This window comes from Athene cunicularia, assembly GCF_003259725.1.
Source record: "Athene cunicularia isolate RWA chromosome 11 unlocalized genomic scaffold, athCun1 chr11_part1, whole genome shotgun sequence".
Classification (NCBI taxonomy): Eukaryota; Metazoa; Chordata; class Aves; order Strigiformes; family Strigidae; genus Athene; species Athene cunicularia.
This window is the reverse complement of record NW_020799113.1, coordinates 19,671,814-19,683,409: the sequence shown is the minus strand read 5'-3', so window position 1 is coordinate 19,683,409 and position 11,596 is coordinate 19,671,814. Positions and strand designations below refer to the sequence as shown.

The 11,596-nt window shown below is 49.0% G+C and overlaps 1 protein-coding gene across 2 annotated transcripts in view; it reads right to left on the bottom strand.

The window, feature by feature from the left end:
* Positions 1-5,517: 5,517 nt before the first annotated feature.
* Positions 5,518-11,596, bottom strand: part of RANBP10 (RAN binding protein 10) — a 79,914-nt gene continuing 73,835 nt past the window's right edge. Inside the window, exons 10-13 of one of the 2 annotated variants that reach the window (XM_026856856.1) lie at positions 9,899-10,023; positions 8,859-9,001; positions 8,289-8,400; positions 5,518-6,198 (exon numbers count right to left, since the gene is read on the bottom strand). In XM_026856856.1, the coding sequence (XP_026712657.1) occupies positions 6,068-6,198; positions 8,289-8,400; positions 8,859-9,001; positions 9,899-10,023 (511 nt within the window). In that variant the 3' untranslated portion in view covers positions 5,518-6,067. Of the gene's footprint in view, positions 6,199-8,288; positions 8,401-8,455; positions 8,649-8,858; positions 9,005-9,898; positions 10,024-11,596 lie in introns of those variants that run through there. The other variant, XM_026856857.1, reaches the window with a different exon arrangement.

Here is an 11,596-nt window from a genome sequence, read left to right as displayed (position 1 = left end):
AGGGTTGGAAGGAAGTTGGTCCTTCTGCAAAGGGGACTCGCGGGTGGAGCAGACCCACCTTTTCAAGGAACACCTTCCTTCTCTCATGCCGTGGCCAGCTCCTCACTGAGCCCAGGACCTCTCCACCTGCTGCCCCGCGGGGCAGTTGAAGTCTGCACACTGCGTGTTCACGGGGAGAACTTCCCGACACCGTGTTGTGCACCACACAGCACTGTGGCATTTACAAGCTGCTATACAACCTGGCTACTATGGTTCACCTTCTCAATCAACCCCATGATGGCAGAAGGAACTTTTCAGTTCCTTCAGCATCTAAGCAACACGTGCTACATGAGGATTAAGAAAGACAGGTACCAGAGCACCACAGCATCACAGCAATCCAACAGGGCTTGCTTTGCTAGAAAAGGAGACAGTTCATCATCCCTGATGCCTAAGGAGGGAAAATGATAAATTCAGTCCCCAGAGCTAGTTACACCACCTCTGGCTATCCTAGTTGTTCAAGGGAGCCTCAAGAACAAAGCTATTTAAAGGAATGGTAAAGATGCCTTAATAAGACTACATGAAAAATAAGGACACAGCTTGAGATGTCACTGTAAAAACCAGAAGGAATAAGGAGGCAGATGGGAAAATCCTAGATGTATGCAACCACAAGGAACGATACTCCCAAAGCGGTCTCCATACCAGTCCCAGCTGCATCTCTTGGTGTCCAAATCAGGTTGGCAGCAGCACAGCAAGAACCACCAGGATACTGGAAATAGGAAGAGGCTCTAGCACCGATAACCACACATCTTCCACATGTCCCACAACGACCAGCTATGGGTCTGGTACACATGGGGGGCAGGAGGGGAGGGAAGGCAGCCACTGGACAGCCTCCCCCCAACAGCTCGATGCTGGGGTGCTTCACTTTGTAGGTCCCTCTCCATTCTGCTGGCCACACGCAAAGGCTCCATTTCTAACCAGACTCCAAAAGAATGTCAGCAGTGCTACAGCCAGCCCAGCCGCAGGCTGACGGGATCCTGTACGATGACAAAAAGGGATTGTCACACACAGACCTGCCCTTCAGGCCAGCCCAGTGGAAGCAAGCCCAGGAAGAGCAGTTGGAGTTGCCATGACTATGCTTGACAAATGTGTTGTTGGAACAAGCCACAGAGCTGAACCTTGTCCCAAAGCAGCTCACACAGTGCCAAACACTGCAGACACCACTTCCGGATGGTGACACAGGTGGGGGAGTGCTAGGATTGTGGGAGGCAAAGGAGAAGGAAGGGAGGCCTGGCAGGAGTAAGAAGTGCTCCCAAAACAAGCTGGCTCTGACAGCACATCTAAGGATGCAGAGGAAATAGACTGCTGCCCCCTCTGCTCACAGGAGAGCTTGGCTGAGAGCTCACTCAACCCTTGTAACCCTTGAACCAGCTTTTGTTAAACACCTGCTAGGATAGGATCATGGAGCAGCAAGAGGAATTATCCGGAACAAGATGGCTCCAAGAAGAACAAGATTTGGCTCCCTTGGTATAGGAGAGTTGTCCACAAACTGGAATGCATCCAGCAGAGGCCATTAAGATGGTCAGAGGCTGGAGTACAAAGTGTATGAGGTGGATACACCTCCCAGAAACACTTATCCCAGACAGTCCAATGCTTCCAACTCCCAAATAATCCTTCATCTCACTCCAAAGTTTGCCCATGTTACTGCTGATGTGACTGCTTTCACTCATTGCTTGTGGGGCAGCATGAACTCTTGTCCATGGGGAGTAAAGCCTGGCAAGGCAATTCAGCTCCATGAAGCTCTCTCCACAGAATGCCTCAAGCACTTTAACCAAGGCTCCAGGTCTGGTGTTGCCAAAATGTTGTTCTCAAAGAGCCACCCAACAGACAGGGCATTAGGCTCAAAACCAAAGCCCATGATGTGCAGGGCTGCAGTTTACCACCCTTGAAAACAGGTTTTCACCAGGTCCCTGGGAAATGTTATCCTTGTGAGAGGCCCTAGCTGAAATGCTGGGTTTGAGGAAGGCAGGTGGATTCGTTGGTGTCCAGAGCTGGAGTGTGCTTGTCACTCTGTAGATCACAGCTCTTTGGTGGTGGCTCTGGACTGATCAGTGGAGAGCTGAGACCCTCCGAGTGTGCAGACACAGCAGAGCTGGAAGAGGTTTGTTGTTACAGCCACGGCATTTCACGTGTCATGGGAAGGAGGCCACAGCTAGAAAGCCTCCATTGAAGCTGTATGGTGAGAAAAGTTGCCTGTAAGAAGTGTCTGGCTGTGGTCTGGGAAACCTTTTTCTAGGATGTGAAGTCAGCCCAACAGAGAGGAACTCTACGTGTCAACATCATGTGATGGAAGTCCTACATCCAGTGCCATCACCACTGTAACACAGGGCCATAGCGGACACCTTGTCAGCCTCACCAACAAATGGGAAGCCAACAGTTTTTACTACAGGCTACACAATCATTTACATGGCTTCAATGAAGGACTCTTGGGAGAACAGACACTGTGAGGGACTGCCCCCATGAAGCTGAGTTTCAGCTGGGGTGTTCTTAGTTCATCTGTTTCTGACCAAAAAATGAGGCATTTGGAATAACAAATCCCAAGTAATTTTTAAACGGCATGTGGCCTCTGCTTAGGTGTACAGCCACATTCAAAGTTAAAGACCTCAATACAGTTTGGTTCTGTTTGTTCTTTAAAATGACCACAACAATTCAAACCAAGTCTCAGCTGTCATGAACTAGAAAGGAGCAGTCAGGGACACTCAAAGATCAACAGACTTTGAAAAATAACCTGGGAAAACCAAGTCAGAAATCTCACCCAGGAACCAGTGGTAGGTTGAAGCCTACACCTCCACCACAAATATATTTCTCTTCCCCACACTGAATCATGGCCATATTAGTCAGAATCTGAGCACAACAAGCAGAAACCACTAATGAAGTTGCAAGAATGAAAAAAAGCAATGAGCACAGGACAGATATGTCACAGCAAAAAAGTGTTCCCCCCCGCCACACACACACACAGAATCAGGACACCAGGTACAAGAGCTGGTGAGAAGCTGGCACCAGCGATGTGTGTTGGTTACAGCTGTGAGGCCAGTTAGGAACTGGGTCAAGTGGAAAGGGAAAAGCAACTCAAGCTAGCACTATTGCTTTGAGTGCAAGAAGTGGAAAGCATCACTGCTGGCTCATCTATGGAGATCTACTGCCACTATGTGATGCACACCTTCAGTGGCAGGAAGAGTTACTCAGCCCTGCTACATGCAGTTAATCATCATTAAGAGTGTGGCCCCGCAGCACTAACCATGACACAACAGCAAGATGTTTTCTACCACAGGGATGGACTCCATGAGAAGCCATCGCACATTCTTGACAGCAGAACAACCATGTTATCTAGGAACATCTCTTTGGGTTTTTTGTAGCAAAAGGGAAGCCAAAAGAAAAAAAAATGTTCTGAGATGGTCAGCACAGCTTTGCTGAAAGAACAAGTGGGGCATTAATATGACACATGACAAAGAAGAGACTTGGCTTAAAGGAACCACAAAGAGAAGGAACAAAGACAACTCAGAAAGAGATAAAGATGGTGTTGCTACAAAGATGAGATAGAGGTCTGACTGTACCCAGAGAGCAGCAACTTAAATGGTGACTAACAGCAGAGGAAGTTGCCAAATGTGAAAGGCAAAGCCAGGTAGAATATTTCCAACCCAAGTACCCACAATCAGCCCTAAGCCTCAGTCTAAGAAGCGGAGAGCCTGCAGAAAACTGCCTCCCCAGGCCAAGCTCACACGTTGCCTCAGGTTCAGCATCAGTGGGTTAGGCTGGGCAGCCTGGCAGGTACAGCTTTGGAGGCTCTAGGAAAGAAGCCTGCCCACCAAGTAGTGGTGCAACTTCAGCAAGGTAAGGACTACAGGCTGGGGTAATATCCATTGCTAGGACAACAAGCAGAGTTGAGAATCAACAGACGCTTTCTGTTCCCCAGAATTGAAACAGAACCCCTGGATTGCAAGTTAAATTCTTCTGCTTAGTGCGGTCCTCTGCTCCCATCTGCCTACTAGAAGAGTGGCTTTGGTACACAGAGCTCCTTCTGCTTTTTTAACTATATGAGTTGATCTAATAAAAAATAAAAATATCTCCTCCATCTCTAAAACTTGTGTTGCTTGGTCTCTTAGACTACCACAGCTCTAGCACCGCTCCAAAACCTTCACCAAAAGGTAGCGCTAGGCACTGCCAACCACCTCCACCACCATCCGCACATTCACTGCCACCATTTTCTCCTGCAGCGCAGGGGACACCTGCCCCCTGCTCTGCCTTGATTTCAGGCCTCATGTTCCAGCTGCAAATCAAGCCTGCAAATGCAGAAAATCCTTAAAGCCCTAGGGTACTCCACAGAGGTCACACACCACCTTCCTTTCTTCAGTGGCACACAAGCTCTCTTGCTGCCTGAAGCCCTGGTACAGGCTAAACTCCATTTTAAGGTCAAACTTCAACACAATTTGTTCATCTTCCACTGAGCTTTCTAAAAATAAATTTCAAGAACAGCAGTAAAGTACATGTTGGGTCTGAGCTCCCCAGGGTCCTCTTTACAGCTACAGGCCTAAAATTCATTTGGTGCAGAACTACAATTCCTCCCGTGCAGGCAGACTGAATCTGAGGCCTCCTAACAGCCCACCAGAGGATGCAAAGCACGCAGCCCTGCTACACGGTCTTGCCAGTTAAAATTACACACGAAGAAACACACACAGGCAGGTGGGTTTGAATGCCCAAGGCTTAGCAGGACTTGAGTCCCTGGGCCTGATACATACCGCAGCAGAGACACATCAGTCCATCTTACTTGGAGGTTACTCACCCACAGATCCTTGCTGGTCAATTTTGGGACTGAAACTGAAATAATTTTCTTAGTAATCCTTAAAGAAACATTGCTGCTCCTTCTGACCAGCTCAGACCTTACGAAGCTGACCCTAACCTGCAGCCTGACCATGGCATGTGCAACCTGCAAGGGTAAACACAGTTCCCACTAGTGTTCTCAAGATACTTCCAAGATTTAGAAGTGCTCATTTAGATCAGAGTTACATGGAGGGGTCAGTAAATACTATTATTTTTGAGTCTTAGTGACAGAGCCCTCCTAGATGGAGAAAAAGGGAGATTTGTGATTTAACACAAAAACTGACAGCCTGACTGGGCAGCACCCACAGATGTTTCTTGCAGGCTAACATGACCTGCTTCTACCAAGACAGTGGTAGATGACTTCCTATTTGTCAGCCCTGTCCCTCCAGCTGCTGTGAGAGCTGGATTTACCTGTTTCTCAGAGCTGTGAGATGCTTCTATGGTCCAGCCACTAACATAAGCAATGTCAGGTCCTCTACTCTTTCCACTCACAAAGACAAGCGTTTGAGAGCCTTGTGCTCTTAAAAGAGGCATGCACCAGGAAACTCCTCCAATTCCCATCATTAGCACTGACAGGACCTACCTCACCAGGTCTCCTGCAGGGCTGTATGATGTGTACGGCTGGGACTGAGTCTGTGGGCAATAAATACATCAGTGACTTTGTGGAGGTGGAAGAGACCTCTTTAATAAACAGGATTCAAATAAAATTAAAAAAAACCCTCTGAACTGCCACTGCGAGAAGAGTTCAGATAACTAGCACAGAAGATGATGCTGTATGTGCACGATGGAGGGAGAAGAGAAGAAAAGAACAAGCTGTTACCAACTTGATGAGCTTCCTCAGTAAATCAGCATAAACCAGCTCAGCAAAACTCTCCAGATAAAATATTGGTGGATCCATGAAAACAACTCAAATCAAAATAAAGAGAAATCCCTACATCGGAAGGCGCTACATTAGAATAACCAGCGAAATACTGAGTGCCGCTGGAGCTGCAGAAATGGCAGGGAGACAGGTAAGATCTGCCAGTTGTTCCTGGGGTCAGGAATAGCCACACAGTGAGGGAATCAATCCTTTCACAGGCAGTGTGTGTGTGTGCGCTAGAGGGGGTGTTGGTGGCAGGGAGGTCAGGCTATCGAACGAGGTGGTGGTGTAGAGTGGCAGCAACGGAGGGTGAAGGGCAGCACTCGACGATGCAACTCCATCTTGCTCTGGTGGTTAGTGCAAATAGTCGTCTACTCTGGCAAAGGAGCAGGAGCCCAAGCCCACACGAGCCATGAGCCGCAAACACTCCGAGGCCTGGCCCAGGGCAAGCATCAACGGGGGCTGCTTTGGCAGGTTCTGAGATTCTGTGGGGGCAAAAAAAGAAATCTGTTTAGAAGAGGTGCCCTGGCTGCGTAGTGGCTCCCCTTGCACTTGAGTCCCTCTTCAGTCCCATCTGGGCACCAAGCCCAGCCCCCCTGGCAGAAGGCACTGGCTCTGGAAGGAAGCTATTCCTGAGTACCACTGGCTCTGCACCGCTGCTGCGCTGCACACCCCACCACCCGTGACATGTCCCACGTGGGGCAACAGCTCATCGGGGCCTTTGAGAAGTGCTGCTGTGGTGGCCAGGGCAATAAAAAGGCAGCAGAGCTCCTGCTGCCTCACTGTCTGCCAGAAAACCCTCGAAGCATGAGGGATCAAAGCGTGGAAGAATAAGGAAAGGCAGAAGAAATTGGCACCAAGCGAGAGGCAACCTCTCTATCTCTCCCACTTTTGCAAGTCTACACTGAAGTCCAAACCCCAAACAAACTCCCTCACTGGTTACTGCTTCTGTTCAACTGCATGTTTGCCAGGTGTGTAAGAGAGAATCCTCATCTCAGCTAGACAAGTATCTTCCGACCTGTTTAACGAAGTACATCCAGACACCATCTTTCATGTCTCCCTGGTGACACCCCTCAGCAACTTGTCCATGCTCCTCTAGCACAGGACAAACAATGGCTAGAACCAAGCCACTCTGCTGAACACTTGCCCATCCTGATTGTCTCCCTTTCCCAAACCATGTAATTTCTGTTCCTTTACTCAAACAGAACAGGAGCCCTCACGGGTTTGTCCATCAAGCTGTTTCTTCCCCCAGAATATAATCTCTAAATCACCTTCTGACACACTCAGTGTGAGGTGCACAGGAGTCAAGCGTGGTCTCCCGAGACAGCAGCTGTCAGTGCTCAGCCCGCTGTGGATGGACTGAGCTAAACCAGACTGGGGAGTGTCCCGTGAAGTTACCTGAGCAATGACACAGCATATGCACGTCTGATGACAGGATCAAGGGCCCTGCCTAGAATGAATCAACCTCTTTCTTGCAGACTGGTGGCAGGCCGTAACCTCATTATCACTATACTTCTCTACCATGGGATTTTTCTGTAGCTGAAGATGCCAGGAGTGTCAGCAATGACATGGCAATTCATCGACTGCAAGCACAAGACTTCCATCAGGGAAGCTGCTGCATTTACTATGCCAGGTTCAAGACAGGAGAGTAAATGACAACAAGCTGCTGGGCCAAGATACGGGCTTGTCTAAGGAAAATGGAAGAGCAGGCATAAACGTTCAGCTCTGAGGACACAGAGGGAGGGCAAGAGGCTGCTCATATCTGGATCCAGCCATGATCCATCCTGCTGACACAAACAGCAAAGCTCATCAGAAAAAGGGGAGCTTTCTTCCTAGCTGAAGAAAATCAATGTATAACCACGTGTCTACACAGATGGGACTCCTCTCAGCTTAAGATCAGAAGGGAAAGAGCAATAGGGCTGGACCATTACCACAGCCCCAATTTCTGCAGGCAGCCAGGCTCTCTGGGCTCCAGCAGCCATAGCACATGATGGGAACATGCAGAGGCAATGCCTAAAGGGAAGACAGACCCGTTTAACTCTGCATGCCCGAACAAGAGATCAGAGGGAACTGCTTTAGAGCAAACACTATGGAAACCTGCTTCACTCCTGAGCTGCTGCAACAGAGCAACTGCATTCCCTACCAGAAAGCAGGATGATGCCAGGACAAAACTCTGCCGACCCAAACAGCGGATTTGCTGCTAATGCTAGTGAAATGATTCAGTTGGGTTTGAAGCAAGAAGGAAGAGGGGCAGGAAATACACTGAAGAGATCTTGGTTTCCTCAGTAAGCAGGGGAGGAAAATCCTGAGGAGCATCCTTGGAAGCAGCACTGAGGAAGACCCAAGGAAGGGAGCCAAAAGATTAGTTCAAGTGGATCTGTCCTCTGCAGGCTTCCCTCCTGCCTACCTTCCTGCATCACCACCCTGTCAGTCCCCAACAACTGAAAAGAGAGGCAAAAGCTAAACGCAAGTATTTATGAACTTTTCCTAACGCTCACAGGCTTGCCTGCCACAGGACAGTCCCTGAGAGCAGGTACGTTCAGTGGGTACAGCTCACATAGGAACTGGGCCTTACCCAATATAGCACTATTAAGAGCAGCACACACAGGTTCCCTCTGGATTGGGTCCAGCTGTTGACCAACGGGGCAGTTCCAAGGGTCTGAGTAAGCTAACAAGCTAAATGCGTCCTGTATGAGAGAACAGAAAGGCACAGTAAGGTCATGCATGGCTGCAAAAGCACAGGAAAACTGCCAAGTCCATCAGCCGGGGCACCTCCTGCCATCGCCAAGGTGACAGGTGCCTACCTCCTGAAAAGAAACGGCCCTTTTCTTCTTGGCAGCAAGGGACCACACTGGGCCATCAAGATAGTAGATTAAAGAGGGTGCCCCCTCCACCTGGCAGGGGAGCCAGCACGGGAAGGCAGGTAGAGTGTCACCTGGAGAGAAGAAGAGCGAAGGCAGGCGGGAGCTGTATTGCTTCTCTCCTGTGCCAAGAACTACGTTCACTGAGTTTCGACCTCTGATCCCCATGCAGGATCTCTCTTCCAGGTGCAGAAGTGGGGGCCACCCAGAGCTCTGCAAGAGAACCCGCAATCCCACTCCTGACTCAGAGAACTGCTGCGATGCAGCACAAGGCCCAGGCTTACCTGAAGCATCTTTTTGTGCATTGTGTTCTTCCCATATTCTCTGCAAAGCTGCTCGCTCAGCATCTGCAGCTCCCGTCCAAACTGGATCATCCGCTCTGTGGCAGCATGGTTCCCTCCACAGAGCTGCCTCTGGGGACAGCTGTCTTCTAGAGGGAAGGCAGTGGAGAAGTAACAATCATCTTTTATTCCTCACCACTGCCCACTCTGTGTCATGCTACCCATAAACTCCTTTCCTTTCTGGTGCAGGTAGCTGGTCCCTGCTCTAGGTTTATCCCAGTGGAAGGTTTTTGTGATTCCTACACTGCAACAGCCAGTACTGGCTTTTTCATTAGCACCTGTTAGGTACAAGGAAAACTTGAGCTCAGTTTGTTTAATGCCTGAAAATGACTTACAAATCAAGTCTTCTGATAAAATCATGGGAACTTGCAACTCCAGCTGTTACCCCTTCATGTGTGTAATACAGTGTACAAACATGGAAACCCCTGGTCTAAAAAATACTTGGTACAGAAAACTTTCAGTCAGAGATGGTAAAACCAACTTCCCAGTATTAGGTGGCCACAAGACCCATTGTAACTGGAGGAATTCCAAGTTTCAGAGGTAGTGTAGTTGATTCATCCTCTCCCTCTTGGCTAAAGCATCCACAAACAAGACAGTTGTAGCTGATCACACTGTGCTGAGGGCACGCTGTGGCCAGGCATCAGCCAGCCTTTCACAGCTTGGTTCAGTTCCTCAGTTGGCAGAAGTGCCAGGACTGCTCTGAGCCGGAATTCAGGACCAGTGCTCAACAGACCTTTAACTCCTATCGCTTTCCCTGATTCACAACATCACCAGTGCTGCTGCAAGACTATGAAGAAACAGATCTAGTTTTAGTTCCGGGACAGATTCATTTTCCCCATGAAACAGGCATCCTGAGAACTTCATTCACTGGGGTGGGGAAAGAAACCCAAAGTTCATGTCTTTTCCCCACAGTCCAATCAGTCTTAACTCTCAATACCAGCTCTTTCTATTTCCCTTTACCCCTCCTGCCTCTGAGGCCCTACCCATGCTGGATTCATCTGTCTGCAGGATCTCTTCATGTTTGTAGGTGCCATTCATTATCCTGGTGGATGAATTTTCCAGGACTCCATTGGGGTAATGTTCAGCCTCCATTTCCATCTCGCTGTCACTAAAGTGAAAGGAGGAAAGAAAGGTTATATGTTTTAATTAGAAAGGGAAGAAATGAAGAACTCAGATGCCAAATCACAGAATCCCAGAATCATTCAGGTGGGAAAAGACTCCTGGGATAATCGAGTCCAACCCTCAGCCTGACTCTACAAAGTTCTCCCCTAGCACACATCCCCCCACAGCTCATCCAAACGGCCCTTAAACACACACAGGGATGGGGACTCCACCCCCTCCCTGGGCAGCCTGTTCCACTGTCCGACCTCTCTTACTGTGAAAATTTTTTTCCTCATGTCCAGTCTGAACCTCCCCTGTTGCAGTTTAAAGCCATTTCCCCTTGTTCTGTCACTAATCACCTGTGAGAAGAGACCAGCACCAACTTCTCTACAATGGTGCCCAGCAATGGTCAGTAGACCAGAAAAAGTGCCAGCTGGGCTACAGAGAGCCAGATGGGCTAATTCAGCATAGCAAAAATTGTTGCAGGCTTCTGAAGACAATTTATGAAACAGGTTTCTGTTCCAAAAGTACCTGTCATTATTACAGGTGCAGAGTGCTTACCATTTTCCATTCAGGAAGCAGTTATATCTGGGACAGTGAACAGCAGCTAGACAGGTAACATACTAACACACTAAACAGAAGGGAAATGTTGGCTATGGTAAGCCATCAACCCTTGCAAAAAGTGCAATACAGAACACAGGGGCTCTAGGTTTAAGTGTTCGAGTCAGCAGTGTGAATGAGATTGCTGATTAAGTGAAATGATGAGAAAATCTTGCTGGGACTTGGGCTCTACATTTAAAAAAAGAATCATAAATCCAGCATTATCACATGATTCTGGTAAATTGAGTTTGAACAAGCGTTTCTCACTCAGTTACGTGCTGAGGGTCAGAAGGATGATCCAGGAAATTACAGGCCTATCAGCTTGACTTCAGTGCCCGGGAAGCTGATAGAGCAGCTCACCCTGAGTACCATCATACAACACATGTAGGACAAACAGATTCTCAGGCTCAGTCAGCATGGGGTTATGAAAGGCAGGTCCTGCTTGACAAACCTGATCTCCTTCTATGACAGGGCGACCCGCTTATTGGATGAGGTAAAGGCTGTGGATGTTGTCTACCTTGACTTTAGTAAGGCCTTTGACACTGTTTCCCACAGCATTCTCCTGGTGAAACTGGCTACTCATGGCTGGGCACATGCTTTCCTGGGTAAAATTGGATGGATGGCCAGGCCCAGAGAGTTGTGGAGTTAAATCCAGTTGGCAGCCAGTCACGAGTGGTGTTCCCCAGGGCTGGCCGCTGGGGCCACTCCTGTGCAAACTTTACTGATGATCTAGATGAGATCGAGTGCACCCTCAGTCAGTTTGCAGATGACACCCAGTTGGGTGGGAGTGTTGATCTGCTCAGGGCAGGGAGGCTCTACAGAGAGGCCTGGACAGGCTGGAGCCATGGGCTGAGACCAGCTGGAGGAGTTTCAATAAGGCCAAACGCCGGGGGCTGCCCTTGGGCCACAACAACCCCCAGCAGCGCTACAGGCTTGGGGAGGAGTGGCTGGAGAGCTGCCAGTCAGAGAGGGACCTACAG